Genomic DNA, 13731 nt, shown 5'->3' on the forward strand with positions numbered 1-13731 from the left:
TTCACCCAGAAACGAATTTTCTTGGCAGTCTGTCATTTAGGAGTAGTAAAGGTAAACATTTGTGGGCATAAGATCAGAATAATAAGTGTGTGACAGATGGCTTTTTCTTTTTCTTTTTTTTTCCTTTTAAGAAAAAAAAAAAAACACCGGATAGTTTTGTGTGTGAAATCAGCAGTGTGTGTTACCCTGCAGTAGCAACACATGATGGACACACCGATGGGGAAGGGTTAGTAGTGCACAACACCATTTCTGAGCCACCAGATGCAAAATATTATGTTCTCATTGCCCTTTGCTCAAGTTTATGTCTTTTCTTGGGGGTCCAGCCATTAATTTCTTCTTAAGAAGTTAACATAAAGGCACTGTGACTCATCACCAGCAACAATATAGCAGAGGACTGCACCATGAGCAAACTGATGATGTTCAAACAAAAATGCAGTAACAGTCACCCCTTTGATTTTTGTTGCTTTGAATTGGAGGATGCAGTACTACACCCGACTTCTGAACCTTGTCTATTAAATGCAAATGTCACACAAAGCTTAAACGGTCACAGTTCATCATGTGTCTGCTATTGATATTTCCTGAATGTGGAAATTATTCATTCCAGAACAATTTTTTGTGAAACAAGAAAATAAGAAAATCCTGTTCTGATGTCTTTTGTTCAAAAGCACTTGCCCCACACAAAATACAAAGGTTCAGAGCTGCCCCTACTGCCTTCTGTTAAACCTAAAGTGAAGAATATGTCACTAATGTGAGACATTTTACCATTTTCAACTATTTTACAACACTTTAACAATGTTTGTAAGTTTCAAGTACAAAAAGTCCCATTCATAACTGCAAGATGAATACTACAACTGCAAATAAGAAAATGACAGTTGATAAACACACTGATAGAGCCATGCTGCTGTCGCCTGGCTGGATGGCATGTGACACCAAGTTATGTGGGGTTGGCAGCTGCTGTAGCATGAGGGAACTCTCAAGTGCAGCCATAACCTGTTTTGTGGGATTGTTTCTGGAGGTTTTTGCTATTATAGATGGGTTATAAAGGGAAGCAAATTATCTTTCAGGTTCCATTAGACTCTGATAACTTTAGCAGTCAACTAAAATGCAATTTAAAAATATAGAGAATGGAGTAGACTAACTCTAGACTTTAAACCTACACTGTGCGAGGCTTATCACTACATCACGATCAGATACAGCAATGTAACAACTTGTTAACAGTGACAGGACGTCCTCCATACATTTCCACATCCTACAGTGTTGCCAGATTGTGCATACAACCAGACAGAATGCTAAGGGGTGGCCAGTTATATTGGCAGTGAAGAACTCTGACTTAGCCTCTTCGGCAGGCGGTGGCTGCATTTTATGTCATGTCAAAGACTGTACATTAAAATGGTCCAAAAACTCTTAGAGTTCTTGAGATGGTCGTCCTGAAGCAATGAAAGATATCTTGAGCATGCAGTATTCCTGTACTCATCTTAAATGAACAATTGAGCAGTTAGAGAAAGAAAGAAAGAGAGAGAGAGAGAGAGAGAGAGAGAGAGAGAGAATGGCAAGGCCTAAAAGTTAAATTTAAGTTCAATACTATCGATCCACCCATCAACGGCTTAATTTCTCGCTATATTGTGAGTGGTTACATTCACTCTTTCAGTTGTTTTTATTCAACTTGACACATTCGAGTATTGCATAAATATGGTGAATATCCAGAAGTCGTCGCAAATTCATTGCGAGTATTTTACTTTAAATGAAACTAGTACTTATGTCCCAATTAGATATTCTTGATTTATATGGACCATAAAAAAAGGGAATAAAATGAACCTAACCACTTAATCCACCATGTTTAAGAAAAACAGGTTCTAAGTTCATACTGACAAGAACAAAAAAGTATGATTTTTAATGGCTTTCCTTATACTAATTGTCAGCGCTAAATCTTCATTAAGTCTTAATTATGTGACAATGTGACTGCAATTTGACATCCAACAAATTTTTTAGAAGTACAAAGTCTACAAGGTCAGCACTGGCAGGGTGACATCACATCCTGCTAACTTCATTTGGTACTCCAACTGTTCTCTGGGTTGGTTCACAGACTTGAATATGAAGTGAGATGGACTGTTGATGTGACACTGCAGCAGTGATTTGGGCATCACAAGATAGTATTGGCAATGGCAGTTCATCATAAATTAACACTGACGTAAACTATAAAGTATCAGTGAAAAGGTGGACAACAGCCTATGAAATGCAAAACTACATTAAAGGAACAAATGGGAAAAAGGAGAATGGATAGAAGAAGAAGAAGAAGAAGAAGAAGAAGAAGAATTGTGTTTGAAAATTTCACCAACGAACAGTACAGAAAATACTATAAATGACCAAAAACAGACAGAGAAAATTATGCTAGGTTAAAATAGAAGTTTAAAATAAAAACAGTTTCAAAAATGAAAGGGGGAAGGTTCAGATGAATGCTAAATTAAAATGGGAGAGGTATGTCAAGAATTTGCTACTGAAAAGGGATCTGGCCATCATAGTGCAGGATTTTTCAGGTGCAGAGATTAAACAAATAAATTAGCTATTAAAACAGGATAGCATGAGGGGAGTTTCTGAAACTTCACATTTATTTGTGTTTGGAGGCATTGGTAATTATTTTCTGACAAATTTTATGATTTTTCTCTCCAGATCTTTTCTGTATTTGACACATTACTGGCAAAGAGCATCATCAGTGAGCGCATTACTTTTAACAATGAAGTTTATTTGTCGAAGGCTTGGATAAATTCTTAAACACTCAACCTCTTATGACTAATCATTGTCAGTAGTTTATAATGGTTCTCAGCTTATGGCTGAAAATGCTGTGTGACAATGTTTTCATGGGCTGCTACTAGTCCCTAGATGAGGAAGAAATGTCTTCTCATACTGACTGAGCCACTCCTTGCTGCTGTCATGAAATTCATCAGTCATTAACCTGAGTGCTTTTCATCTGGAAGATAATGGTTCAACGTCCTGTTGCCAATGAGGCCATTAGGCAAGGAGCTCAAGCTCAGCTAGGACAATAATGGAAATGGAAGGGTGGGTGGGTGGGGGGGGGGGGGGGGTGGATGGAGGGAGATGTTTTCATTTATTTAATGAGTATATACACGGAACTGTATTTCACATTCTAGGGCAACAAGGCAATTCAACTGTCCACGTTGAACACTGAAAGTGTCAACTTTAACTGTCTTGATGTAGGAGCCTACTGCTGATAGTAAGCAAACCTACAAAGGGTATCACAAACCTTTACAGTCAAAATTATAAGAATGGTAGTGGATTCTAGATGGAGTAATTTGAGAAATTTAACCAATGGTTATAAATGAATGTTTCAGGCAGTACGAAATCTGGAACGAGCAATGCATAACAGGCATATGTTTGTAAGAAGCTTATGATTCATAGATCCATAACAAACAATTATCCACCACACTGGCACTGGTCTGCTACATTAACACGCAATAGACATATGCTTGTGATAACACCATGCCGTAATCAACTATTGTTAACAGCTAGTGACTGATAGTCGAAAATGGAGCATTACTCACTACAAGAATTGGATGTCTCTATAGGCCCCCTGGCTCAGCAGCTGTTGTGGCTGAGCACCTGAAGGATAATTTGGAAAAAATTTAGAACAGATTTCCCCACCATGTTATAGTTCTGGGTGGAGATTTTAGTTTTCCGGATAAAGACTGGGAGACTCAAACGTTAATAACGGGTGTCAGGGACAAAGAATCCAGTGAAATTTTTTTAAGTGCTTTATCTGAAAACTACCTTGAGCAGTTAAACAGAGAGCCGACTCGTGGCGATAACATATTAGACCTTCTGGTGACAAACAGACCCAAACTATTTGAAACAGTTAACGCAGAACAGGGAATCAGCGATCATAAAGCGGTTACTGCATCGATGATTTCAGCCGTAAATAGAAATATTAAAAAAGCTAGGAAGATTTTTCTGTTTAGCAAAAGTGACAAAACACAGATTTCATAGTACCTGATGGCTCAACAAAAAAGTTTTGTCTCAAGTACAGATAGTGTTGAGGATCAGTGGACAAAGTTCAAAACCATCGTACAATATGCGTTAGATGAGTATGTGCCACGCAATATCGTAAGAGCTGGAAAAGAGCCACCGTGGTACAACAACAGAGTTAGAAAACTGCTGCGGAAGCAAAGGGAACTTCACAGCAAACATAAACATGGCCAAAGCCTAGCAGACAAACAAAAATTACGTGAAGCAAAATGTAGTGTGAAGAGGGCTATGCGAGAGGCGTTCAATGAATTCAAAAGTAAAGTTCTATGTACTGACTTGGCAGAAAATCCTAAGAAATTTTGGTCTTATGTCAAAGCGGTAGGTGGATCAAAACAAAATGACCAGACACTCTGTGACCAAAATGGTACTGAAATGGAGGATGACAGACTAAAGGCTGAAATACTAAATGTCTTTTTCCAAAGCTGTTTCACAGAGGAAGACTGCACTGTAGTTCCTTCTCTAGATTGTTGCACAGATGACAAAATGGTAGACATTGAAATAGACAACAGAGGGATAGAGAAACAATTAAAATCGCTCAAAAGAGGAAAGGACGCTGGACCTGATGGGATACCAGTTCGATTTTACACAGAGTACGCAAAGGAACTTGCACCCCTTCTTGCAGCGGTGTACCGTAGGTCTCTAGAAGAGCGTACCGTTCCAAGGGATTGGAAAAGGGCACAGGTCATCCCCGTTTTCAAGAAGGGACGTCGAACAGATGTGCAGAACTATAGACCTATGTCTCTAACGTCAATCAGTTGTAGAATTTTGGAACACGTATTATGTTCGAGTATAATGACTTTTCTGGAGACTAGAAATCTACTCTGTAGGAATCAGCATGGGTTTCGAAATAGACGATCGTGTGAAATCCATCTCGCGCTATTCGTTCACGAGACTCAGAGGGCCATAGACACGGGTTCCCAGGTAGATGCCGTGTTTCTTGACTTCCACAAGGCGTTCGATAACAGTTCCCCACAGTCGTTTAATGAACAAAGTAAGAGCATATGGACTATCAGACCAATTGTGTGATTAGATTGAAGAGTTCATAGACAACAGAACGCAGCATGTCATTCTCAATGGAGAGAAGTCTTCCGAAGTAAGAGTGATTTCAGGTGTGCCGCAGGGGAGTGTCGTAGGACCGTTGCTATTCACAATATACATAAATGACCTTGTGGATGACATCAGAAGTTCACTGAGGCTTTTTAGGGATGATGCTGTGGTATATCTAGAGGTTGTAACAATGGAAAATTGTACTGAAATGCAGGAGGATCTGCAGCAAATTGACACATGGTGCAGGGATTGGCAATTGACTCTCAATGTAGACAAGTGTAATGTGCTGCGAATACATAGAAAGAAAGATCCCTTATCATTTAGCTACAATATAGCAGGTCAGTAACTGGAGGCAGTTAATTCCATAAATTATCTGGGAGTACGCATTAGGAAAGATTTAAAATGGAATGATCATATAAAGTTAATCGTTGGTAAAGCAGATGCTAGACTGAGATTCATTGGAAGAATCCTAAGGAAATGCAATCCAAAAACAAAGGAAGTAGGTTACAGTACGCTTGTTCGCCCACTGCTTGAATGCTGCTCAGCAGTGTGGGATCCGTATCAGATAGGGTTGATAGAAGAGATAGAGAAGATCCAACGGAGAGCAGCGCGCTTCGTTACAGGACCATGTAGTGATCGCAAAAGCGTTATGGAGATGATAGATAAACTCCAGTGGAAGACTCTGCAGGAGAGACGCTCAGTAACTCGGTACGGGCTTTTGTTGAAGTTTCGAGAACATACCTTCATCGAGGAGTCAAGCAGTATATTGCTCCTATTGCTCCCTCCTATGTATATCTCGTGAAGAGACCATGAGGATAAAATCAGAGAGATTAGAGCCCACACAGAGGCATACCGACAATCCTCCTTTCCACGAACAATACAAGACTGGAATAGAAGGGAGAACCGATAGAGGTACTCAAGGTACCCTCCGCCACACACCGTCAGGTGGCTTGCAGAGTATGGATGTAGATGTAGAAGAACTTGCAGACACCAATTTAATATAGGGTGCAACAGGATATAGTGCCTTTAAATCCAAAAATACGAACAGAGAAAATCTGCTCAACAGGCTTCACCTGCATTGGAATAATTTAAATTTATCACCATATATAAAAACTTGCACGAAGTTAGGCCATTCTCAGCCACAGAGTGCTACAACCTATGAAACACAAAACTACACTAAAGGAACAAATGGGGAAAAAGGAGAATGGATAGAAGAAGAAGAAGAAGAAGAAGAAGAAGAATGGTGTTTGAAAATTCCACCAGTGGACTATAAATGACCAAAAACAGACAGGGAAAATTATGCTAGGTTAAAATAGAAGTGGAGAATAAAAATAGTTTCAAAAATGAAAGCACCCAGAACACATTGTGGATTGTCAATGTAACTTCATACACATACACACCATTGGCAGGTATGTAAATGATTCCTCTCTAGATCTTTTCTGTATTTGACACATAACTGGCAAAGAGCATCAGGGTTGCAATTCTCTGTGACAGCAAAAATGGCCACCATTGTGCATTAGTGTTGTTCATGTTTAGTCTTGTTACCAGGCCTGGTAGGTGATATCAGGGATGTGAACACAACGTGTGACCACTGAAGGACATGGAGATGCTGTGTACATATGCAAGACTGCTATAACAACACCTGACAGAGTTTGAGAAGGCGTACATTGGGGTCTCCATTTGGCCAACTTGACAAATAAAATTTATCACTAAGTATAAAAACTTGCACAAAATTAAGTCATTCCAAGCCACAGAGCAACGCTCACAATTCTTGACAAATACACTTCCTTACATCTGACCATCACAAGACAGGATCACCACACTGTGCACCAAGCACACTGTAACCCCTTCACATTTGCGTCTGCCATAAAAAAAAGGGGTAATGGGCTCCTAGCAACTTTTAGTGTCATCCTGTATCATTGGTCAGGGATTATCAGCTAACAGACGAAGAAATTACTGTCCCATGTGTAGGTTGCCATTAACAATGCAGGGAAGCATGTACTGCTGTTGAATGGCAATGCACTGTGTTGCATTAAGTGATGAATCTTGGTTCTGCACCACACCAGATACCATCATTGGTGAGTATGTTAGTGGCTTCAGAGAAGGTCTCATTCTTCCTATATTTTGGAAAGAGCCGGCAGTGTTACCCCTAGTGTCATAATGGGGGCAGCCTTTGGTGTGACTTCAGGTGTCATGGATGGTAGTGATTGATGGAAATCTGATGGCAAAATGGTACATCACAGGCATTTTGCATCCTCGTGGGTTACCTCTTGTGCGACAGCATAGCTGTGCTAATTTTCGACACTACAATGCTTGTCCACATATGGCACATCTCTATGAACTGTCTGCATGATGTTGAGGTTCTCTCAAATCCAGAAAAATCCACAGATCTGTCCCAAATGGAACATTTGTGGGGCCAGTTCAGACATCATCTCAGTCCCAGGTCCAGAACATTGAGGACCAGTTACAACAGTTTTGGGCCAGCTTGCCTTCCCAACTGAACCAGCGCATGCATAGCAGCCAGAAACGGATGCAAGTCATACTTATAAGTGAGCTCAAACTGTTGAGTTCCTCTAAATTTGACTCAACATTGAAATCAGGGAAACAACATCACATACCCTGTCAACCCGATAGGTATCCTTTCATTTTCGTCTCCCCTTCTGCGTACCTCACTTTGTGATTTAATTTTTTTTACGGCAGAATTGGAAGAGGTGATGTTAGCTTGTGCGGGAAAACCCAAATCGGTACGCACCTATGACATGCCAACAAAATGCACAATTCAAAAAAACACAGTGAGAAAACTACTGGCGAGCAGGAACTAAACCCCTATCATAAACATGTGCAAACATTGGGGACAAATAATTTGGACCCTGGAGTTCAGTTATGTCAATGGATTATTAAGCACCACTAAAACGCATGCACTCAGACTGGCATTCACTGCAATAAAAATTTGATATGAGCACAGGTGGTGGTTGTTGTTGATATTCTTGTAAGATGTAAGTGGTTTATGCCAATAAAGAGCTAAATATTCATTTCAGACCATTATTTCCACATCTCAAAAAGCACCTAGTTTAGGGTCCACCACAGTAAAATTTTGATTCTAATAGTTTCCTTTAGTCCAAAAATGAGCAGGCATAAGGAGGGGCATTTTATAGTGGGGAGGAGAGGGCAACTGTGGCACATTTTTTGTGACATTGGAAGATTTATTTATTTATTTATTTTTTTTTTTTTCCAGTTATCATATGGTGAAGTATATAAATATAAGTTTCTTAATTACAGCTTTCTAGCTAAAGAAAACACAATACTTACAGCTTCACTGTAATGTTCCATACTATAATTGTAACTGTCAATAAATTTGGTGAATACTTCAATAGCTTTTGCTCTCAGCGTAATAGTGTTCTGCCTGTTGATCTCTAGGCGTCTCTTGATCTCATCAATCATGTCAGCTTCCATGAAAGCCTTTTGATCTAATGCTCTACGTTCTGCTGTTACTTTTGATATTGCCATCAAAATTCTTCTGGTTTCACCATTTTGTGCTTCAAGCGTATTTTGCAATGCAGTGTAATACTCATACTCTAGTCTCATGAGAGATTCTTTCCTGTCTTTCAAGCTGTGGAGTTTCTTCATTTGTAAAAGTTTTCCCCATGTCAGTGCAAATACCTTTCTTTCTATCTCAGCTTTATCAGAAAGAAAAGTTATATAGTAGTTCCTCGTTTTTCGCAGAGCAGCATAAAATGGAGTTCTGATGTCCTGTCTTTGCATGCCTCTACTTGCTCCTATACCAACATGTCCCTCTTGCTGCAACTGTCCATCTGTGACAAAATAAAAAAATAAGCATTTGACTAAGCAAACCAAGGAAAATCAGAAATGAAATTGCAATCAAGCTCTACAGATTCAAATCAATTACTACTTAAATTTTTAGGATAAGGATTATATGCATGGATGATCACTGGTCAAGAAATGGACAAACTGCGAACACAAGACATCATGTCACTTTACTAAAAATTGGGATGACAGACAAGCAGTTAAAGAATGAGCATAAAAATGAAGATAACACTTAAATTTCAGTCCTAAAGCAAACAAATTAATTTTAGTCATTTCTTTTTCTTCCAACAAGGACTGCGTTAGTTAAGTAAATGGTGAAGCAAAATGTTTGCTTCAAGTGAACTGTATGTACATAAATCGTAAATTTATCATATGCGGTGTATTTTAGATCCTGTAGATCAATTTCTGGGTATTGTTACAGAAACATTAATTGTAAACTAATACTTAGTCTAGTTTCTTTTTATTTTTTACACTGGGCCTTAATGAAATATCTTTTGAGAGTGAAAATTTCATTGCGCTAACTTTCATTTCAAGCTAAGTTCACAACAGTCAATTGTGTACAAGATAGTAATACAGAATAACCATATTGACATGTTTAGAGAAAGAAGGAATGACATATCTATTCGATACCCTGTTGACACTAAGATCATTAGAGACAGAACACTAGATAAGGATAGATGTGGAGGGGGGGGGGGGGGGGGGGAGAATCTGCCACCATATCATTGGCAGAAAACTTCTAATGACATCAGTAAAAGAACAATGAACACCCATCTTCCTCTCACTGATGGAACCCATCCGGCATTCACTTGGTGTTAACTACGGAAACAAAAGAAAAGGATGTTTGAATCCCACTCCTGAATGTGAACACAGTGTCTTAACCATTGTGCATCTTGTTCTGCATTTACAGGCAGGTGATCAGCATTCTATTACTTGCAAAATTTGAATTTGAAATACTGTTCTAGTCCTTTCCTTTTAGAAAGAAAGAGGGAAAAAATAGGTTCAAATGGCTATGAGAACTATGGGACTTAACATCTGAGGTCATCATTTTATTTTATTTATTTATTTATCTCTTGTTCCGGTGATCCATGTTGTGACACTATCACAGGATATGGAACGTGTCAATTTTACAAGCTTTTGGCCAGAATTTATGGTAATGCATAAAACAAAACAAAAACAGTAAACAGTAACTTAGGTCCCACTACAAAAAATACATTTTAGAGATAGATAAAGATTACAAACTAATAAGTGTTACAGAGAAATAAATATTGCAAAATATATGTTTACAATAAAAATATTCGGTATTACAAATACAAATTTGGGCATACATTTTCAATTTACAATACAAGAAATGTTAAACACTGTAGTTCAGGAACTCTTCTATTGTATAAAATGATCCTTGCAATAGGAACTGCCTTAAGGTTTTTTTAAACAAGAGATCATCATCTACCAAACACTTAATTCTTGAAGGGAGGGCATTAAAAATCTTACAGCCACTGAAATAGACTCTTTTCTGCACCATACTTAGATTTGGCTGTTCATAGTGGATATCACGTTTCCTTCTAGTATTGTGACTGTGTTATGCACTATTCAGCTTCAAGATGGATTTTTCTTTCCTTATGAAGCACATCAAAGAGAATATATATTGCGCAGTGGATGTAAGTATTTCAAGCTTCTTAAAAAGATTCCTGCATGTGGCTCTAGGATGGACTCCACACATGACCCTTGTTGTTGTGTTGTTGTGGTCTTCAGTCCTGAGACTGGTTTGATGCAGCTCTCCATGCTACTCTATCCTGTGCAAGCTTCTTCATTTCCCAGTACCTACTGCAACCTACATCCTTCTGAATCTGCTTAGTGTATTGATCTCTTGGTCTCCCTCTACGATTTTTACCCTCCACGCTGCCCTCCAATGCTAAATTTGTGATCCCTTGATGCCTCAAAACATGTCCTACCAACCGATCCCTTCTTCTAGTCAAGTTGTGCCACAAACTTCTCTTCTCCCCAATCCTATTCAATATCTCCTCATTAGTTACGTGATCTACCCACCTTATCTTCAGCATTCTTCTGTAGCACCACATTTCGAAAGCTTCTATTCTCTTCTTGTCCAAACTGGTTATCGTCCATGTTTCATTTCCATACATGGCTACGCTCCATACAAATACTTTCAGAAACGACTTCCTGACACTTAAATCTATACTCGATGTTAACAAATTTCTCTTCTTCAGAAACGATTTCCTTGCCATTACCAGTCTACATTTTATATCCTCTCTACTTCGACCATCATCAGTTATTTTACTCCCTAAATAGCAAAACTCCTTTACTACTTTAAGTGTCTCATTTCCTAATCTAATACCCTCAGCATCACCCGATTTAATTTGACTACATTCCATGATCCTCGTTTTGCTTTTGTTGATGCTCATCTTATATCCTCCTATCAAGACACTGTCCATTCCGTTCAACTGCTCTTCCAAGTCCTTTGCTGTCTCTGACAGAATTACAATGTCATCGGCGAACCTCAAAGTTTTTACTTCTTCTCCATGAATTTTAATACCTACTCCAAATTTTTCTTTTGTTTCCTTTACTGCTTGCTCAATATACAGACTTAATAACATCCGGGAGAGGCTACAACCCTGTCTCACTCCCTTCCCAACCACTGCTTCCCTTTCATACCCCTCGACTCTTATAACTGCCATCTGGTTTCTGTACAAATTGTAAATAGCCTTTTGCTCCCTGTATTTTACCCCTGCCACCTTCAGAATTTGAAAGAGAGTATTCCAGTTAACGTTGTCAAAAGCTTTCTCTAAGTCTACAAATGCTAGAAACGTAGGTTTGCCTTTTCTTAATCTTTCTTCTAAGATAAGTCGTAAGGTTAGTATTGCCTCACGTGTTCCAACATTTCTACGGAATCCAAACTGATCTCCCCCGGGGTCCGCTTCTACCAGTTTTTCCATTTGTCTGTAAAGAATTCGCGTTAGTATTTTGCAGCTGTGACTTATTAAACTGATAGTTCGGTAATTTTCACATCTGTCAACACCTGCTTTCTCTGGGATTGGAATTATTATATTCTTCTTGAAGTCTGTGGGTATTTCGCCTGTCTCATACATCTTGCTCACCAGATGGTAGAGTTTTGTCATGACTGGCTCTCCCAAGGCCATCAGTAGTTCTAATGGAATGTTGTCTACTCCCGGGGCCTTGTTTCGGCTCAGGTCTTTCAGTGCTCTGTCAAACTCTTCACGCAGTATCTTATCTCCCATTTCATCTTCATCTACTTCCTCTTCCATTTCCATAATATTGTCCTCAAGTACATCGCCCTTGTATAAACCCTCTATATACTCCTTCCACCTTTCTGCCTTCCCTTCTTTGCTTAGAACTGGGTTGCCATCTGAGCTCTTGATATTCATACAAGTGGTTCTCTTCTCTCCAAAGGTCTCTTTAATTTTCCTGTAGGCAGTATCTATCTTACCCCTAGTGAGACAAGCCTCTACATCCTTACATTTGTCCTCTAGCCATCCCTGCTTAGCCATTTTGCACTTCCTGTCGATCTCATTTTTGAGACGTTTGTATTCCTTTTTGCCTGCTTCGTTTACTTCATTTTTATATTTTCTCCTTTCATCAATTAAATTCAATATTTCTTCTGTTACCCAAGGATTTCTATTAGCCCTCGTCTTTTTACCTACTTGATCCTCTGCTGCCTTCACTACTTCATCCCTCAGAGCTACCCATTCTTCTTCTACTGCATTTCTTTCCCGCATTCCTGTCAATTGTTCCCTTATGCTCTCCCTGAAACTCTGTACAACCTCTGGTTCTTTCAGTTTATCCAGGTCCCATCTCCTTAAATTCCTGCCTTTTGCAGTTTCTTCAGTTTCCATCTAAAGTTCATAACCAATGGGCCTTATGGCTCTTTTTTGTACACACAGTACTTTTTTAGCCAGTGGCTGATTTCCCCAAAATATAATTCCAAATGCCTATGTTGCTGAACTTAGTCTTCTGCATAGATCCAGGATGTGGTTTGACCAATTCAGTTTGCTATCAATATGCAAGCCTAGGTATTTTGAGGAATCTACCCTGGTTATTGTCTGCTCACCTATTTTTACTACTATTTCCTCATCTTTGGATGTTGTGTGGAACTGAATGTAGTTTGTTTTACAGTAATTTACAGAAAGACCATTATTGTCAAACCAGTTCACCGTTTCATTTAAAATCTTATTTGCTGTTACCTCAAGTTTATCTACTGAATTATCAATAAGTATTGTAGTGTCATCAGTGAAAATGGAGAAGCTACAATATTCCATACAGAGAGGGAGATCATTTATAAATATAACAAAAAGTAGGGGGCCCAGAACTGAGCCCTGCGGCACTCCACATGTGATGGTACCCCATTCTGAAGGTAATGGGACACCATCTTGACTATCTACTACAACTTTTTGTTTCATGTTTGACAGATATGAGTCAAGCCATTTCCCTGCTGCACCATTTATACCAAGATGTGCAGCTTTTTATAAAAGAATTTGGTGATTTACACAGTCAAATGCTTTTGTTATATCACGAAATATGCCAATCACTTTCAGTTTTTTGTTGGTAGATTCCAAGAGTTTGCCAGTAAATGCAAATATTGCATCTTCTGTTGACAAACCTATCTGAAATCCAAACTGACTTTTGCTGAAGATATTGTGTTCACTGAGATGCTTAACTGTCCTGGCATGCATTAGTTTCTCTACAACCTTCAAAAAGCTTGTCAGCAGTGATATTGGCCCATAGTTAGCAGTATCCGTCTTATCCCCCTTCTTATACAGCGGGTTTACAACTGCATACTTAAGCCTCTCA

The 13731-nt window shown here is 39.0% G+C and overlaps 1 protein-coding gene across 4 annotated transcripts in view; it reads right to left on the reverse strand.

Moving 5' to 3' along the window:
- Window positions 1-13731, reverse strand: part of LOC126469935 (uncharacterized) — a 126358-nt gene that overhangs the window by 15615 nt on the left and 97012 nt on the right. For all 4 annotated transcript variants that reach the window (XR_007586096.1, XM_050097335.1, XM_050097334.1 and 1 more), the window contains exon 9: window positions 8395-8897. Coding sequence is in view for 3 of the 4 variants with exons in the window: in XM_050097335.1 (XP_049953292.1) it covers window positions 8395-8897 (503 nt within the window). In the remaining variant the exon portion in view is untranslated. The remainder of the gene's footprint in view (window positions 1-8394; window positions 8898-13731) is intronic.

This window comes from Schistocerca serialis, chromosome 3, assembly GCF_023864345.2.
Source record: "Schistocerca serialis cubense isolate TAMUIC-IGC-003099 chromosome 3, iqSchSeri2.2, whole genome shotgun sequence".
In the NCBI taxonomy this organism is placed as follows: Eukaryota; Metazoa; Arthropoda; class Insecta; order Orthoptera; family Acrididae; genus Schistocerca; species Schistocerca serialis.